The 20,645-nt window shown below is 35.2% G+C and overlaps 1 protein-coding gene and 1 pseudogene across 3 annotated transcripts in view; both read right to left on the reverse strand.

The window, feature by feature from the left end:
• FAM184A (family with sequence similarity 184 member A) overlaps positions 1 to 20,645 on the reverse strand; it is a 129,989-nt gene that overhangs the window by 24,870 nt on the left and 84,474 nt on the right. For both annotated transcript variants that reach the window (XM_081293924.1, XM_081293925.1), the window contains exon 10: positions 5,177 to 5,389. In XM_081293924.1, coding sequence (XP_081150050.1) covers positions 5,177 to 5,389 — 213 coding nt within the window. The remainder of the gene's footprint in view (positions 1 to 5,176; positions 5,390 to 20,645) is intronic.
• Positions 1,486 to 2,614, reverse strand: LOC308650337 (cytokine receptor-like factor 3; annotated as a pseudogene). Its single transcript has 2 exons — positions 1,672 to 2,614; positions 1,486 to 1,560 (listed from the first exon to the last, which is right to left on the reverse strand). The product of its transcript is annotated as a cytokine receptor-like factor 3 (transcript).

A 20,645-nucleotide genomic window follows, 5' to 3' on the forward strand; every position in this document is an offset into this window, starting at 1 on the left:
AGTCACTAAACACATGAAAGGCACTTATACATAAAAAGGCAAGGAGAAAATTGGTCATGATTATCTAACAGGGAACAAGAGCTCCAAAATAAATTATCTTACAAAAAATAATCAAGCTTGCTTTTCCATTTTTCTACTACCTGTAAAAATGAAAAAAAATGCTTTTCAAATGTTAAAAAGTCTACAAGCTAGTATATCAAATTATGGCTATTATTTTTTCATATTAAGTCCTTCAAATAAATATCTTACATAAATTTAAGTTTAAAAAAATCAATCAAGTATTTACCCTGTATTTCTTTGGTCCACTAATAGACCATTTATCAAACTGACATTAACTGGACTGTAGCTCATAACTACAAATAGTAATATGCATATCATTGACCCTGGAGGCACATATGTGCATATCATATACTTGTGAAATGGCTAACACTGCTGTATTTACTACTTTTATAAGTAGCTTCACCCTGTACAAATCCTCTTTTTTAACAGTACTAGGTATTGAACCCAGGGCACTCTACAACTGAGCCATATTCCCAGCCCTTTTTATTTTGAAACAGGGTCTGACTAAGTTGCTAAGGCTGGCCTCAAACTTGTGATCCTTCTGCCTCAACTTCTCGATTTGCTAGAATTATAGCTGTGAACCACTGCATCCTGTATCTTCTATCTTGAATCAAACTGCAAAGAAAGAACAAAAGATAATACTTGCCCATTTTAGGCACTTACTCAGGCACTGTTAAAAAAAAAAGGCAAAAATCATAAAGCTTTTTAGACTTAATGATTATTGAAAATGGGATAAAAGCCAACACTGCTTTCAAATTCCTGAATATACAGTACACAGTCAATGCACTCATGTGGAAAAAACAAGTGAATGAATATTACAGAACTTTGGCTTCTATCTGGTCTGCTCCTGTTCTATTCTAAAGTTTCACATGGCCTTGGATGCTGAAAGAGATTTAATAAAATGTTACATTAACCAACTTTAAGAAGTACAGTGGAAGGGCACAGGACTTTGTTATCTTCCCAGATATTTAAAGCTGATTTATTTTATTATAATTTGCTATTTTTATTAATAGTATGATTAAAAACAAAATTCACTGAATTATGGTTTTGTCCACACCATTCAAACTCTCTTCTGGTAAAATATTGCAAAGTGAATCCAGTAGACACTTTTCATTTCCCATTGCCTGAAAGATTAATTTAACTTTAAAACAATAGCAACAACATTAATATAGTTAACAACCTAACTGGGTTGAGGACAGAGACAGTAAACCAAGCCAAGCATCCAAAACTTTAAAACACATGAATACATTCCATCCAGGATAAAAAGTAAAAAAAAAAAAAAATGAGCATCCAAAGTAAAGAGAACCACAAGACTGATCAAGCAACCAATCAAAAACCACTTGTCTATAATTTGAGCTAATAGTTCGGAGCTTGAAGTTTTCGCCTTCATTATTATCAGTAGTTCCCAGAGTCACATCTTCGATGTCAAATGTGACAGTGGATCAGGAGGCAACTGCAGGCAACTGATTAGTCATTTCTTGTGCATTTACAAAAACTGCACCATTGATACTAATGCATGTAGCCTGATCTCGCTGCAGAGTTATATCTGTTCTGCTTCTCTGCACATACTCCTATACCATCTCTTCTGTCTGGCTGTCCCACAGTTTCAACTCTGAATGTTAATGTCTGCCCACAGATATAGGTTGGAGTGCTGGAGTAGAGTATACCTGAGGATTCAGAATCATTCCAGAGTGCTATATTTCTTCGACTGCTCAGGTGATATCCCTCAAAGCCAGTTGTCTGCTCATGAGGCACCAATGTAGAATGACCTATTTGGGGGATGCTCCATGGACTCCACTCTTGTTGGACATCTTCTCAGGTGCAGACTCTGAACTGATAATCAACTTTGGGGTCTATGTGCAATACTATGAATTCAGTTTCAGAATCTACATATATATCTTCAAAATGTTTTGAAGAGCATTTTCGGAACTGAAGCCTGTAATCTTAGTCTGCGAAATCGTCATGCACCTTACGCCATCATTCTATGATGCCTTCAGGTTTCTCTATTAGTTTTTCTATTTGCACTGGTGGGAGAGATGCTACTGTTCCATGCTTCAAAATGTTATCTTTAATATGTTAAAAATTGAATCATCCAACTAAGCAGATAAACAAGGCACATCAACCAGTAAAGGCACTTCTGTAAGTTCTCCAGTTGTCTGTGTGAGGCCTTTGTGGTGAAGCTCCAGTTTCTCATTCTGCTCTTCTATACCACCAAGAACGGCAATCTCACCTTCTTACACTAAGTCCTCTGCCGTGTTAACTCCATGTCAGCTTCTGGCAGTCATCTAGTGGCTTAATGGTGTTTTGTTCAATGGTGTCCACCTCTTGCAAAAGAGTCACCAATCCTTCATTGAGAGGCTTCCCAAAGGTTTCCTTTAAATCATTAAAATGTGGTTTGAGGACATCCCTTGTCTGTGATGCACTCTCTTTGACTTGTCTCTGCACCTCCTACTGCCCCTCCAGCAGGTGACTCAACTCAGGCCTGTAGCTCTGCATGGCCTCCACGTTCTTGCTGCAGCAGCAGCTCTGGCTCCATTTCCCTGGTCCCTCTCATCAGGCACGTGGCAGGCGTCTGCAGGAGCACATATCGGAGTGTGCCCTGCGCTGGCTTGAGGCCCAGCACGGCCTCGCTTGTAGCTGATTTTTTTTTTTTTTTTTACACTCAATCTCTTTGCTCCTGCATTTGTGTGAAGAAGCAAAATCTCCTGGGAGAAAGTAGATAGGATAGTAAACTAAAGACTTCCATGTGATTAGTTTAAAGATCCTAGCCAGAAAGAACAGACCACAACAAGTAGCATAAGAGAAAAACTGTGCCATAGGAAAAAGAAGAGCTCAGAGTATTTCAAACTTAAGAGACTGAACTGTTCGAAAGGGTTTGTTTGTTTTACCATAATTTATAAAATGAAGCAATCCTACAAAAGATTATAACAAGGCTGCATTTCTCTAACCATTGCCCTAAAACACTATTTTTCAAAATTAGCAATTGACTACTTATGTTGTCTTAGAATATTTTATTTCTGAAAAATAAAGCATGGTTTCTTTTTAATTTTTTTTTGTTTTAGTTATAATTGGACACTTTACCTTTTTTATTTAAAAAATATTTATTTTGTTGTAGATGAACACACAGTATCTTTATTTTTATGTGGTGCTGGGGATCGAACCCAGTGTCTTACACATACGAGGCAAGCACTTTACCACTGAGCTACAGCCCCAGCCCCACCTTTATTTTTTATTTTTAATGTGGTGCTGAGGATCGAACCCAGCATCCCATGCACATGGTAGGTGAGAATTCTACTGCTGAGCCACAACCACAGCCCTGGGTTTCTTTTAATATAGGTAAAATAAAGGATTTATGCTACTTAGGTAGTTTGCCTATCTAATGAATACAATAAAATCGTAGGTTCTAATTTTCTTTGAGAAAGGATTCAAGTTAAGTGATAAAAGACTGTGTGAAATTAAATTACTGATATGAGAACTCTTATGTTATTTTAGTGCACAAGCGGTATCCAATGAATAGACTGTTTGCAATCAGGCATAATTTTTTTAAAAGGAACTTCCTTGACTTTCTGGACAAAATCCATAGACCACAAGCAAGTTAACTGTTTTTTTTTTTTGTTTGTTTGTTTGTTTTAGAAATAAGTTCTTTTTGTGAGCAACCTCTTTTTGTAACATATCATTTCTTAAAATAGTGCTTGTGGGCTGGGGCTGTAGCTCAGTGTCAGAGCACTTGCCTTACATGTGTGAGGCACTGGGTTCGATCCTCAGCACCACATAAAAATAAACAAAATAAAAGCATGCTGTCCATATACATCTACAAAAAAAATTTTTAAAAAGTAGTGCTTGTATCTGTCAAAAAATTAAGAAACAATCTATCTAAACTGTATTCTTCTGTCAAATCTTTGTCTTCATTAAAATAAGGTCCTTGAAAGAAATTGAAAAACATAGTGTTAGGAAATTAAATTAAAACAAGTTAGACTAAGACTATTTCAAACTAATATTTTAACACAAAACTGAGTAGTGGATACATGAAGATTCAGACATGTAATATGATTAATATAATAATGTATCAACTTGATTTAAATCCCTTCTGTCTGAGTTGTTGGTGTCACACTACTTTTCATAGAACCTTTGGATAAAAATAAGGAAATTATAATATTTTGAAATGTTTCCAATTTCTCTGTTTATGAATTTTTTGTACATGGGGAAAAAGGAATGTGAAGATAAACTGGGTGGGATAAAAAACATAAATCCTTTGGATACCCTTATTTTTTGTAGACATAAGACAAAAATTAAAAATTTGAGGGAAGACTATTACAAATACGAAGAGTACTAAATGATTAGAATTGTTGTATTTAGCAGAACCATGCTAAAAAGGTTAATTGAATTTATTTCTTCTTTAGCTTTTAAAAAAAATCACAATATATAACAAACTAGAGAGTGTATGAGTTTTAGCATTATGATCACAAACAAATAAAATGTTGGCCCCAATCTAGTCTAGTGTAGTGTTTGATTAGTGTTTATGTTTAATAATTCTGATAATCATAGGAAGTCACATCCTGGAAAATTTATTTATGTATTTTTTATTTTTTTTTATTATTAGTTGTTCAAAATATTACAAAGCTCTTGACATATCATATTTCATACATTTGATTCAAGCAGATTATGAACTCCCATTTTTACCCGGTATACATATTGCAGATTCACATCAGTTCCACAGCCACTTTTTTACATACTGCCATACTAGTGTCTGTTGTATTCTGCTGCCCTTCCTATCCTCTACTATGCCCCCTCCCCTCCCCTCCCCTCCCATCTTCTCTCCCTACCCCATCTACTGTAATGCATTTCTCTCTCGTTTTTTTCCCCCTTTCCCCTCACTTCCTCTTACATGTAATTTTGTATAACAATGAGGGTCTCCTTCCTTTACCATGCAATTTCCCTTCTCTCTTTCTTTTCCTCCCCCCTCTCGACCCTGTTTAATGGTGATCTTCTTCTCATGCTCTTCCTCCCCATTGGAAAATTTATTTAAATAAAAATAATACATAATACCTTGGGGCAAAAAAAATTCTTAAGAATTTGAAGGTTAATTACGTTTGAACATATGTCATATTAAACTTACTCTTTGTTCCTTTTCCTTTTCTTCTTCCATGGTTTGAAACGCGAGAACATGCGCTTCTTTTAAGGATTTATGCCTCTGCTGATGTTGTTCCTCTAATTCTTCAAGCTCTTGGGTAAGTCTTTGTCGTTCTTGTGTAAACTGGGCTTGCAGTTGTTGCAAAGAAGTTTGAGACTGGGAAAGCTGAATTTCCAGATTCTGTTTCAGCAAAGAAATCTACACCACAGAATGGCATACAATGAAGAATAAATACAAGGCATATCTCACACATTGCTAATCTCATTTCCTTTCATTGCTGAAAGCATTTCAAAAACATTTTATAAAATAATCTCTTAAGAAAGTTTAAAATGCTTTATAGTAAAATCTAATCCTGAGCTATCTTCATTTAAAATTCTATTTTCAGTAGATGTCTTGTTTGTAAAAAACTATCTAAGGAACATGATAGCCTATATTTAGAAATTCAATGAACACCCCTGCTGCAACATAATAAAAATTAGTAATATGAAATAACATATTTATAAGGTCATGGTCATTTCAAGGAGATAGTATGAAAAGTTAAGTGCAATTATTTGTGAAGAAATAAAATAAAATAGTTAAGCTTTATGGACTGAGCTAAAATCCTAGCTCTGTCATGTGTTTGCATCTACACCTCACCACTGTGTTAGAACTGTGTTACTACAGAGTCATCTAGAACAGCTCCTGAAGCCAGGCACAGTGGTGCATGCCTGTAATCCCAGCAGCTCTGGAGGCTGAGGAGGAGGATTGCAAGTTCTAAGCCAACCTCAGCAACTCAGCAATGCCCTAAGCAATTTAGTGAGACCCTATCTCAAAATAAAAAATAAAAAGGGCTGGTGCTTCTGACATGAACAATTCAATAAATAAGCTAAAATTGTTTGAGAATTAAAGACCTACTCCTTAAAAGATTTGTCAGCTTATAATTTAGAATCATTTGGCAGCCGCTATGAAGTCAAACAACAACAAGTGCTGGCGAGGATGTGGAGAAAAGGGTACACTTGTACATTGCTGGTGGGAATGCAAATTGGTGCGGCCAATTTGGAAAGCAGTTTGGAGATTCCTGGGAAAGCTGGGAATGGAACCACCATTTGACCCTGCTATTGCCCTTCTCGGACTATTCCCTTAAGACTTTAAAAGAGCATGCTACAGGGATACTGCCACATCGATGTTCATAGCAGCACAATTCACAATAGCTAGACTGTGGAACCAACCCAGATGCCCTTCAATAGATGAATGGATAAAAAAAATGTGGCATCTATACACAATGGAGTACTATGCAGCAATAAAAAATGACAAAATCATAGAATTTGCAGGGAAATGGATGGCACTAGAGCAGATTATGCTTAGTGAAGCTAGCCAATTCCTAAAAAACAAATACCAAATGTCTTCTTTGATATAATGAGAGCAACTATGAACAGAGCAGGGAGGAAGAGTAGGAAGAAAAGATTAACATTAAACAGAGACATGAGATGGGAGGGAAAGGGAGAGAAAAGGGAAATTGCATGGAAATGAAGGGAGACCCTCATTGCTATACAAAATTACATATAAGAGGTTGTGAGGGGAATGGGAAAATAAACAAGGAGAGAAATGAATTACAGTAGATGGGGTAGAGAGAGAAGATGGGAGGGGAGGGGAGGGGGGATAGGAGGGGATAGGAAAGGTAGCAGAATACAACAATTACTAATAGGGCATTATGTAAAATTGTGGATGTGTAACTGACGAGATTCTGCAATCTGCATTTGGGGTAAAATTGGGGGTTCATAACCCACTTCAATCTAATGTATGAAATATGATATGTCAAGAGCTTTGTAATGTTGTGAACAACCAATAAAAAAATTAATTCATGACAAAAAAATAATTTAGAATCATTGTTTTAAACATTGTTTTGAATTTCATTTTTGAAATTTTTGCATTTTGATTTAATTCAAATGATTTGCAAGCCTTTAAGCTTTTTAAAAAAAATCACAAACATGCCAGGCATAGTCACACAGTCCCTTGGGAGGCTGAGGCAAGAGGATCATAAATTGAGACCATCCTCAGCAAGTTAGCAAGACTCTGTCTTAAAAAAAGAAAAAAAGTAGGGGCCAGGGGAGGCTGTGGATGTAGCTCAGTGCCAGTGCCAGGGCAGTTCAATCCCTAGTATCATAACAAACAAACATCCCTTAATCCTGGAATTATATTTTTACATTAACATCAGGTGCTTTTGTTTCACTATGGAAAACTGATTTGTTACTCCTTTTGAAAACAAACATCAGCCCTAATATGTTAGCATTGTTTGGAAGTTTTAATATACTTAAAATGAAATATTTTATAAGAATAAAAATCATATATGTATATATTGTACATATTCATATATGCATTTGATGAAACCATGTAATTTGATCTATTTATATTCTCATGTAAGACTACTAAATTTGAAACTATGTAATTCAACCATACTCTAAAAGTCTGAGAACAAGAATTTAGGGGAACCAGATAAAAAGCCATAAGTTCCATAAATATCTTAAGACATCCTATGTGTTTATGTATAGTAAAACTGTTTCCATGGCCAAGAAAGCCAAGGAAAGAGGAAACTTTAAAGTGAGTTTGTATAATGGGAAAGACCTTCCTTTCATTGCCAGATGGCAGATGTAAGTTGCCTCACATGTCTTACAAGGAAAGGCAGAGAAAGGGTCGGGTCTCACCAGAAATGCAAAGCAAGAAAGGAGGAAAGAAAACCCACTGGAACTGGAAATGCCAAAGGCAAGTGGCTATCTTCCTTTAAATCAGCAGGAAACAGTCATAGACTGCAGTGAGCTTAGGTGGATCATTAGGAAGGGTTTTGGATAAAATTATAAATCAGGATTAATTGTAAAAGTTAGCATATGCTTTTATGGAAACAGTCAAGCACTGGTGAGAAATGATACAACTGGCATAGATATTCAATGTTATAATTTTATTTCCAAAGAAGTGACTGTATCTGTTCAAAGTTTAGGAATTCTACTCATTAATTTCTACGCAAATATAAGATTTCAGAGGTTATTTTATGTTTAGAGCAAAGAGGGAATTGCAAGGCTGTGAATCTAGGCAATGCAACTCCCCATTCCTCTGAATGGCACCAGAACCCATGGTTTAGAGTCTGAAATGAGTCCTACAAATGTGGAAATAACATGAGAATGCACAGCTGCATTTAAGGCCAGACTTATAGAGTAAGAATTATTCCATGTGACTTCTCACCATTTTATGCAAGGATAATCAGGATGAAAAAATATTAAGGACATCCTAGAGAAAATAAAATATAATGATCATATAAAAATTATAGAATTATATAAAATACAATAAAAAGAGGCAACAAAAATGTTTTTGAATGCTGATGTGTGAATAGTAGAGCAATTCTCTTCCCAGCCAGCTGGTTCTTGAAGTAGAAAAAGCAACTCTATCCATTCTCTTCCCAAGTTCAGCATTAGTCATTTCCAGGTGCGCAACCCATGGTGATGCCTAGTTATCTCTAGTAAGAACTGGTTAGAGTATATGTGGGAAAGGTGGGAAAAGTGTTCATTTTATGTGAGATTATGGTTGATACTCTCAAAGATTTTTTTTTTATTTTTTTTTATTGATTGTTCAAAACATTACAGAGCTCATGATATATCATCTTTCATACATTTGACTCAATTGGGTTTTGAACTCCCATTTTTACCCCAAATACAGATTGCAGAATCACATCTGTTACATACTCACATTTTTACATAATGGCATATTAGTGACTGTTGTATTCTGCTACCTTTCCTATCCCCTACTATCCTCCCTCCCCTCCCCTCCCCTCCCCTCCCCTCCCATCTTCCCTCTCTACCTCCTCTGCTGTTGTTCAATTCTCTCCCTTTTCCCCCTCCCCCTTGCCCCTCATAACCTCTTATAATTTTGTGTATCATTGAAGGTCAGCACGTGACTAAGTGGGGACTAAAATAGACCTAGCATTCTGCTCTCCAAGTGTCTGCCCTGGTACAGATAGTGTCCACCCCAAAAGAATGGGCATAATTTTCTTTTTTGCACGCAAGCACCATTTGGGCAGGCAATGAATCTGAATCCTACCCTCTAATTGAGTGTGCACTTAGGTCAGTGAGGAAGTCAACCATTTCACAGCATGTACATATTTTGTTTTCTGCAATATCTACTTTAAAAGTTCACTGAGTCAATAATCTTCCATTGTGTCACTTTGACTACAATAGTGTCAAATTGTGTTAATCTGACTACAATATTTAAGAAAAAACTTTTGAAGAAATATGACATTAAAATGAATGAATGAAATATCACAGTAACATATAATAGCCATGCATTTAAAATCTAACCAGTTTTAAACTTCTCCAGTTAAAATATGCTTAAATATTTTACTGTATTATAATATACTTTACCTTGTAAGAACTCCAAAATAATAATTTCCAACTTAGAATGTATAATTAGTCTTTAAATCTATACTCAAGAAAATAATATAAGCTATATGCAAAAGACATTATCATGCAGTTTAATATTTAAATATACTTATTTTTGTATTCTTAATTTTGAAAAGCGTACCAAAATAATAAGGCAATCTAAAATATTTTAATTCATGCTCACGACAGTAATGTGAATGATATGCAGAAAGCCTAAATCATGCAATGCAGCATCAAAACTCATTTATCTTTAATAAATAAATTAGTAGAATCACAATACATAAATCAGCCTTTATTCAGCATAAAAATTACATGGCATTTTAAAAGACAATGAGCAAAGCAATGTAAAATGATCTAATATTTTATAGCTATAATTTAAGCAGCTGGGTTTAATACATTTTATGGAAGTACATATTAATATAAAACTTCATTAATTCAAAACAACCAAGAACAAAGATTTAACTTTCCATCAAAAGATTTGGGCAATAATCTAGATTAGTACTTTCATTGTAGAATTATACAATACATAGAAAGGCATTTGTTAATTAATAAGAAATAGTAGATGCTTTGAATTGTATAATATATTCAAATTGGGTAGAACATTTCTACACATTTGTTACAGCTTCAAAAATTTTAATATTCTTATCCATTTTAAATAAATAAAAGATAATCTTTATTTCAGAAAAGAATTGACTCTTATTTTTTAAACTCTTACCACAGCAATTTAGATATAAATTATGTAATATTTTCTACTGATTAATATCAGATATTTTTCACATTTAAAACTACACTGACAGTAACTGCCCCCTTCTGACTTCTACCACTTAAATACTATTATCTTTCTTAAAATCAAATGTTGCTGTCTCTTTGAAAATATAGTACAGAAGACAGAATTCTGTAAAATTGTTACAATAAAATAATTAGAATTTAAAATATATGGATACTTTTTTTAAAAAAAGAGAGACAAGGGTTAACTCACAAGGGTTCTGTACCTCATTACGGTACTTGTAGAACGCCCTCAAAATAAAACTGAAACATCAAATATGAAGTACTGGATATGTAGAATGTTAACATGGGACGTTGTTATTAATTTTGTACATTTAATCTACAACCTTTGGTTTTTTAAAATTAACTATTAGGTATATATGACAGCAGAATACATTTTGATTCATTGTATACTACAATGTTTGTTTTTTGATGCAATGTTGGTAGCCCCCTACAAATCAGTCTTACAGCAGAAATCAAAGAATACAAAAAGTATACAATTTGTTCTAAAAAATAAAGTATGTCTTAAGGTAATATCTGTATTCTGTGTTCTCAAACCTGGCGTATCAGGTTTTAATAAACACAGTTGCTAGACTCTGACCCCTTGAGATTATGATTTAATCTGCAATTGGGGCCAGGCAGTGCAGCATATTTTTATTCCTAATTACAAAAGTAAAAAGCATTTATTGTGGGAAAAACTAAAAAATATGGAAGTATATAAAATAAGAAGTAAAGTCTCTTTATTCCCATTCCTTGTCCCAATCCCAAGAGGAAACGAATTATAACACTTGTTATGTATCTCTGTAGATTTTAACTCCTGGTGTCTGCCTTGATAAAACTGCCTGGTTTCTTTTGCTGTATCATGTGTAAACTAATAGATGATTTCACTAAATGTAGAGACTGTATCTACCACAATCTGACAAAATATTGGCTCTGTCTTCTACACAGAAGTTTCTTGGTGGTCATGGGGCATACTTCAACAAGATCAGCATTTATTGTCCAAAGCAGAAGAAACAGATACCCTTAGAGCTCCTGATGGCGGCAGACCGTCCATCTGTATCAGAGAAGTAAATATGACTTCAGATGTGAAGTCATGAAGGTGTCCTGACCTGCAGGTGTAAATAGAGTGGTTCTCACAGAGCCAATTCTGTGTAGCTTCCTCAAAATTAGTATGATCAAGGATTATTTAATGATATTTGGTGATTTTCCTTTAGGAAGGCCAGTGAATTTATGCTTGCAGTTTTTCCTCTTCCTTACAATAACATTCATAGGGTACACATGGTATGTAGATATGCCCCATTTTGCTTAATTGTTATTTTGGAGACAAAGTTTATGTTACCCAAGCTGGCCTGAATTTACAGAAATGGGCCACCATGCCTGGTACCCCTTACCCATTATTTTGAATGACTATACACATTTCTTATGGCAATTACTGTTCATTGCCTCTCCCCTTTTCTTTCTTTCTAGTTAAATGAACTTTCAAGTTTGTTATGGGATTAAATGGAAATCCCCATCTTAAAAAAGGTTAAGTACCTCCCTTTAGTAAAATAACTAGGATAAAATTGTCCTTATTAATTTAGGCATTAATATTTAGTTAGATGCTTTCAAATATATACATTAACACAGAAATTGCCAACCTAGGCTTAGTAGAGGATATGGTAATACACAAAAGAATATTAATACATCAATGACTTATGTAAATGCTCATGTGTAACACTTAAAGGTGCTTAAATACTTCAATTCCTTTTAAACCTCTAATTTGCTATTACTGAAGAATCTACTTAAGAAAAATAAGTTTGCAAAATAATCATTCTGAAAAAAATTTTGGTTCAAAAAATTTATAATTTTTGTTTTTTTTAAGACTTGTAAACTGAATTTATCAATTAAGAACCACAATAATGCTTCATAATTTCCTAGAGATACTTGTAGAATGTGTTACCAATCACATTCTCATTCAGAACTAAAACTATTTAGAAAGCATCTATAAAGAAGAGATGTATCAATAATCACTTGTTTAAAAAGATGACATATGTAGAAAAAAACCTTTTGCCAGGTGCTTAACTTTTACATGGGAGGCTGGATAGACATAGCGTGCAGAGAGGGTAGGTTATTCTCTAGATTTGAAGATTAGACTTCACAGGACATCTCTAGACTTGAAGCTTTGATCTCTCCAGGAAAGGATTGGTAAACTAGAGCCTGTTTCATAAATTAAGTTGTACTGGAACACAGTCATACCAACAGGTTGATACATAATCTGTGAGTGTTTCATGCTACAACTGCAGTCAAGTAGCGACCCACAGAGCCACAAGTATTTACCATTTGGTCTTCTACAGAAAAGTATACTGAGCCCCCTGCTTTAGGATATCAAGAAAAGTATTCAAAGATAACTCTGTTATTTTAAAGGACAAGTTAAATGTGGGTTTGGTATGAAAATAAAACTTTTTTGGTTTGTTTTTGGTGAACTGTTTCAGTGTGTGAAAACGTATTTCTGTTAGTAATTATAAAATTATGTAAACTACGTTCTAAACCTCATGAGCCTTCATAACTTCCTGATCCTTTTAAATAAAAAAGTGCACTAACACCACTTTTAAAAAAAGATTAACAAAAATAAATATTTATATTCATTTCCATATTTATGATAATCAACTAGTTAATAGTTTAAAAAATATTGCTATATCCTTCAAAGTTAACATTAAAGAATGAATTTTATGTTTGAGAGCTAAGATCTTGTTTGACTTTATTACTAAATTGTGTTTTTAATGCAATGTGGTAGATGTATGTACATACATAAATGAGTGGCTGAAAGTTAAAAGCAATTAGTATCCATATAACAAAGCATATTCTATTGAATTCCAAATTTTTATTTAAGTTAAAGCTTTAAAGCAGTGATGTCATTTATGCAAAATCAAAAGTGCAACATGCCCTTGTGTATAAATTGTAAGTGCTGCTCACTTACATTGTTGATAGATTTATGCAAAGCTTCACCCAGAGAATGCCGCTATGAAGAAAAGATCACAGGAATAAAGGGAAACATTCAGAAATCAACAAAGCGAAAGAAAGAGGGATAAAAAGGGAGAGTAAAACACAGAACATTAATTATAATATGTTCAAGAAAAAAATAAGCTGAAAACAGTTCTGAGAGAGAAGTTAGACAAAAAGAATTTTAAGACACATTCTAAATTATCTACAGTTTCTTAAACTGTATGATTGATTGTGCGGCTGGCGGACTTACCTATGCAAAATATTAAAGGCTAAAACATGCAAACCAGAATTCAGTTTAAAAGATGATGGTTACTGAAGAACCTAGAAAGGCTATTATTGCTGTAAATTCTTCCCAGACATTTAAAATCTGACCACTGAAAGCATTACACCAAGCACGACTAGAGATTCAGGAAGGATTTCTCCAGGGAGAAACAAGAAGAATCACAATACTAACCTGAATGACTATTTTGGGTCCAGAAATAAACATGAGATAATCATTAAAAATGTGAAGATTTAATAATAATCTGCTTTTGTACTTGAGAGGAATGGAAGGTGAGATGCTTTTATATATTTTTAATTCATTTTCTAAGCTATATTTGGCAAAATTATTTCCATTTCTTCAGAAGCTCATTGAAATTTTAAGTGATAAATCATTGGAAAAAGCGATATATTTTTCCCTTCAAATATAGCGAGAAATGTGAGTGATTTCATTTTCAATTGCTCACTTGTTTACTTTTACAAAATACAAAGTGTTTCCAAAATACAAAGTAATATTTTCGATTTATTTGACTAATTTAAATTTAAAAGTTCCTTTAAAAGTTGGGGATGTAGCTTATTGGTAGAGTGCTTGACTAGCACACACAAGGCCCTGGGTTTGACCCCAGCACACATAAAAAAAAATTCTGTAAAATGGTAGTTTTTACTCTGAACACATCAAATTTTCAGAAAGACCATAATTATTATTTTTTACATATTCCTTAAGGCATCACAAACTGAAGATAACTTTTACATGGAAAATAACTTTTGCTAATAGTTTAGTTTAACATATTTTAGGGTTTAGTTTACTAGAGTTAAAAAAATAAGGTGAGAAAAAGATACTTCCTATTTGATTACACAGTTTATCAACTATCTTATTATTTTGTTAGTTACATTAATTTTCTTTATACTTAAACACTCATTTGTATAATAATAAGAAATTTAATCTTTCCAGACTTGATAAAACTTAAGAAAATTGGAGGGATCTTCAGCTGTAATATTTTTACCTCTTTGTATTTCTCAGAATCAATGTTCTAGAACTAGAAGTCAATCTAAAAAGTGTGTTATTTACTTATGAGGTAGGTTTTATTTTTCATTCTTTTATATTTATCTTATGTAGGTATGATGTAGGTATGATGCTAAGCTATGATTTAAGGGGTCAGCTTACATGAAGACACTACCACAGTGTTGTTGGGCAGCAATGTTACTACAATTGGTTAATATAAAAGTGAAGTGAGATTTGTGTTTTTATTTAATAATATTAGATTACTACTATATTCCAGAAAATATCATAAGTGCTGAGTGAGATACAGAGCCAGGTAAAACAAACAACAAACAGATAACCCAAAATAAATATGATAAATGATATGAAAAATTATAAATATGACTTTTTTATTTTTTAATTTTAGGTGGGCCAAATATCTTTATTTTATTTTTATGTGGTACTGAGGATTGGACCCAGTGCCTTGTGCATGCTAGGCGAGCACGCTACCACTGAGCTGCCAACTATGATAGGAAATAACTGGAGATAATATTGGGTTGATAGTAAAGAAAAACCTTTTGGAAGAAGTCACATTGAAACTAGGTGTCCCTGCAGAAGCAGACAGGAGAAAACCTTGGGAATGAGTGTTTTAGGCAAACAGTTCAGCTAGGACAAAGACCCCAAGTAGGCAGTGAGCTGGGCATGAAGAGGGGAGCATGTCTGTGAAGTGCAGTTCAAGTGGTACAATGGAGGACTAAGAGCCTGACCAAGTAGGTGCCCTGAGGATCATCAGCAGGGTAAACAGCATGACCTGACTAACATAAAAGTGAAACTGGGGAGAAAGGGGAGGAAGGCCACTGTAACAGTGGCTTGGACTAGAGTTTACTAGAGAAGAAGGAAGAAGATAGAACTGGGGTATATTTGGAGGTAGAATAAAGAGGATTGAGAAGTTACATGTAAAACAAAGGAAAGAGAAATAAGACATTACTCTTTAAGTTTTATTTTGAACAACAAACAGTGCCAATAAATTAAGATGCTGGGAGAGTGGTTGGGGGTGAAAATCAATATTTCTGAGTCAGACATGCTAAGTTTGAGATGCCAATTTGTCATCCAAGTGAATTTGACTTGAGGGAAGAGGTCATGCCTAGAGATTTAACTTGCAAATCATTGACATAGACAGTATTTAAATCATAAGACTAGTTGAGATCCCAAGTGTTATAGACTATTTGTGTCTCCCACCCCTGTTGAAACCCTAAAACCTAACATGATGGCATCAGGAAGTAGGGTCTGGTAGATTTTTCAATCATGAGGGCAGAGCCTTCCAGAGTGGGCTTAGTGCCCTTAGAAAGAGCCCCAGAGGGTTCCTGCAGTCCTTCACATACCATGTGAGAACACACTGAGAAGATGGCTGTCAAGGAACCAACAAGTGATCCTTCCCCAGACACTAAATCTGTTAGTCTCATGAACTTTGTCTTCCCAGCTTCCAGAACTATGAGAAACAAATTTATATTTAAAGCAACCCAGACTATTATTACAGTCCAAGCTTAGACAGGAAATTTATACCAAGAGATAAGGGTGCTACTCTAACACTGAAAATGTGGAAAAGGCTTAGAACATGGTAATAAGAGGAGAAACAGTTTTTAGCTGCATGCTAGGAAAAATCCTACTTTGATATGAGCAAATCTTTAAAAGTGATTCTGGTAAGGGCTCAAAAAGTAAAGAGGGTAAATACAGAAAAAGCCTTAATCTTTCTAGAGAACACCTGAGAATCCTGAGAAAATTGTTGGTAGAAATATGTATTGTGAAGGCCATTCTGATAAATTCTCAGAAATAAAGAACATGGTATTGAAAACTGAGGAAAGAGAATCCTTGTTATAAAGAGGCAAAGAAGTTGGCTAAATTGTGCTCGTGTACTAGAGTCTTATAACTTAAAGTGAAGAAATTGGATATTTAGCTGAAGCAATTTCTAAGCAAAGTTCTGAAGGTCTTGGTTGGCTCCTTTATGGAAAAATGCAAGGGGAAAGGAATGACTGGGCACCATGTAATCCTGGTGATTCAGGAGGCTGAGGTAGGAGGATTGCAATTTCCCAATTAGCCTGAGTAATTTAGTGACACCCTAAGCAACTTAGCAAGGCTCTGTCTTTTATTTTTTAAAATATTTTTTTAGTTGTAGTTGGACACAATACCTTTATTTTATTTATTTTTATGTGGTGCTGAGGATTGAGCCCAGTGCCTCGCACGTGCTAGGTGAGCACTCTACCACTGAGCCACAACCCCAGCCCCAAGACTCTGTCTTAAAGTAAAAAATTGAGGGCTGGGAATGTGGCTCAGTGGTTAACCACCCCTGAGTTCAATTCCTGGTTCCAAAAGAAAAAAGAAATTAGCATGTAAAGATATGGAAAACTCTCAGCTTACCCACATCACAAAAATAAGAGTGTATTTAGAAGAGCAACTGTTTAATAAAGAGGTTAGAGTAGGTGTGAATCATGGGCCTGATGAGTTACCTCAGCAGACACTACTCTTTGGGAAAAAAAGATGATGACAGACCCTGAAGGTGATTCAGAGATCAGCAGGGCTGCATCCTTGGTTTCAAAAGAAGGGATCACTTCCTCATTTTCAACAGACCAGACAATTTCCACCAAAGCTGTGGGGGAGAAACTATCTAAGGACATGGGGGTGGGATCACCTGAAGCCTTGGGGACTTAACTGCTGTTTGGTAGTTACAGGGGCAGAAGTGCCAAATCTAGTGGGTTCAAAAGGCAGGATTCCAGCCCAGTGTGACAAGAAGGTAGGACTTCCCCTCCAGTGAGCCTTGAAGGCAGAGTATTAAGCCAAAAGATTATTTTCAAGCCTTAATATCTCATGAAGTCAGCCTTGTAGTTTGGACTTATTTGGGATTCATTACTCCTTTCTTTCCTATTTATCCCTTTTGGAACAGAATATCTATCCTGCTCCTGTCCCATCATTGTATTTTGGAAACACAAACTTCCTTGGTGCTACATAGTTTGGATACTGAACATCCCCCAAAGGCTAATGTGTTAAAGGATTGGTCTTAGCTTGGTATTCTTGAGAGATGGTAGTCCCTTTGGGAGGTGGGGCCCAGTGGGACATCACTGGGGGTGTGTCCTTAAATAGGATCATTTTTGCATACAAGATTTTAGTTTGTTCAATATTCCTTTGAGCTGACATTTATAGTTTTAGGTTTAAACTAAAATAGATTACTATAGTCTGGGTGGCTTAAACAACAAATACTTATTTCACACAGTTCTAGGAGGGTACGAAGTCCAAGTTCAAGATGCCCATAGATTTGGTATCTGGTGGGTTCCTACTCCCTGGTTCATATATAGCTGCCCTATTATTGTATCTTCATGTGATAAAAGGGCCAGAGGAACACTTCTAGTTCTCATTGTAAGGTTCCCCTTCATGACCTAGTCAACTATCAAAGGCTCTTCTTCCTAATCACCATTAAATAGGGGGTTAGGTTTGAACATATGGATTGGTGGGGGACATAGACATTCAATCTGGTCCGATATATTCATGTCCTTCTCATATGCAAAATATGGTTATTACATGTTATTATCTCCAGAAGACTTAACCTTATTCCAGCATAAACCCTAAAGTCTAAAATATAAATATCATTTAAATCAGATAATGAGTGAGCTGAGACAAATGTTTCCAGTTACAAACCTATAAAATCAAGTGTGTTAGCCTTCCGTCACTGGAACAAACTACTTTAGATAATTAACTTATAAAAACAAAAAGTTTATTTTGCCTCTCAATTTTAGAGGTTCCAGTCCATGACCAGATAGACCTATTGCTTTTAGGCCTCTGGTGGTGATACTGGTTGGCAATAGCTGGGACTGTGTGGTAGAGCCAAAACTCCTGGCCAGGAAACTAAGCAGCAAGATCTGTGTTAACAAATTGGCCCTATATAATAGCCAATTTGTTTTAAAGCTTTTTAAGTTTGTTGTTAATTTTTGAGTGAGCGAAAGGGCTTCAAGAGATTTTTCTTCAACTGACTGAGAGCACTCAGAGATTCCAACATAGAAAACTTACTAAATTTATTTCAGGATTTCTATTCTTGAAGGATGAATATAATCAGAATTTCAGATAAGAAGAAAAATTGAAAATAATTTTAAAAGCTATTAAACTTAATGTTGGTATATAAATATTGAAATCCACTAAATTATAACCTTTTGAGGACAGAAAACCTATCTTCACGCTTTGCATCCCAAATACATAAGTAGGAGCCTGACACTGAGTAAATGATCAATAAATGCTTACTAAAGACTAAGTGAATCATGTGGACCTAAAACACCCAGTTAGATTGCACTGCTCTATTTTACTTCTCTTCTTTCCCACAATTAACAGAAGCAACAGAAAAAAATTCTAGATAACTAAAAAGAAATGTTATTTAGGAAAAAGAAATGGATATGTGTGTGTGTGGGGGGGGGAGACACACACACAGAGACACAGAGAGAAAGAGAAAAAAAAAATCCTGTTGGCAAAAGTCAACAGATTCTAAGACCTAGAAATGTAACCTCTGGGAAATGAATACTGAGTACACTACATATACTAAATAGTTGTCTGGAATATATAAATCTGAACACAGAAAGGTTACCAAGTGGGAAGCAACATTCACTAATGACTCCAATTTTGTCCTTCTCTAACCTGTTCTCCAAACTGTAGTTTTGAAAGGACAGTATTTGAATATTTCACACTCCTGCTTAAAACCTCTTGACTGTTCTTCATTGCTCTTTGGATAAAGTCCGAAATCTCTAAAAAGGCAAACAAAGCCCCAGACCATCTGACCCTGCCTGCCTTCCCACCACCCAGCTCTCTACTCTGCAGAACAAAGGTGTTGCCTGGGCTGCCTGAGGGCCTTCACATACACTGTCTCCTCTGCTCAAAATGTGCTTCTCCTCTCCTCTTGTCCTGATTTTTTTCCTTTTAGGCCACAGATAAATAATCCTGCATTCAGAGAAGCCTTCCCCCAATTCTCATGCTAGGTCAGGTCTTCACATTACACATGCTCATATACCACAGTTGAAATTTAACAGCTGTTTTCCTTTCTAGACCTTGAGCACCAAGAAGGCAAAGACCACTCTGACCCCACAGTACTGACTGGTCTGACATAGTGCCTAGCATACCAAGAGGCACTCAATTTTGAATAAACAGATAAATGCATGAAAAGGAGATTAGAAGCAATTCCTACCCTAGATTTCAGCCCTTAGGGACTGACTTCCTTCGTTCCTTCGTTCCTTCTTTCTTTCCTTCCTTCCCTCTCTCCCTCCCTTTCCTCCCTCCTTCCTTCCTTCCTGCATCAGGGATTGAACCCAGGGATGCTTAACCCCTGGGCCACATCCCCAAGCATCCCCCTCTCCTGCCTTTTTTTAAATTTTGAGACAGAGCCTTGTTAAGTTGCTAAGGCTGGCTTTGAACTTGTGATCTTCCAATCTCAGCCTTCTGAACTGCTGGGATTACAGGCAGGTGCCATAGTGCCCAGCCTCAACACAGGGATTTAAAAACAAAAACAAAGACAAAAAGACAAAGAAATATGGGGTGATGGACCAAGACTAAAATTGCTTAAAAAGCCTGGAGCTTGTCACAAAGACCTCTAAAGTGAGACTGAAATTTGTTAGTGGGAAATGAGGTACTCTGGGGACTAATTATACTTACCAGAATCACCATACTACTGTATTATCAAAGGTGTTCCATTGTTATGGGGCTAAATTTAAAGCACAACTAATGCTTTATACATAGACGATATGCCACAGGAATATATATGCATGACTTTCATAATTATTGCTTGATTTTCATCAATTCTAGTTTGAATAAAAGATAAATAAATTAGAATTCTCATTACTGACAAAAGATGTGTTATTTGTTAAACTTCTTACTTCCTTGAGACAATATTGATACACTGCAATGCAAATAAAATGTTAAAGCTTAAAAAAATTCCTAATTCATTTTTTAGCATGTAATACCATAGTTTCTTAATTTTTAACATTTTTCTAATGTTAATTTCAAGTATACTAATATCTAGAGGAAAGCAACTAACAAATCT

This window comes from Spermophilus citellus (genome assembly GCF_964194105.1).
Source record: "Spermophilus citellus genome assembly, chromosome: 5".
NCBI lineage: Eukaryota > Metazoa > Chordata > Mammalia > Rodentia > Sciuridae > Spermophilus > Spermophilus citellus.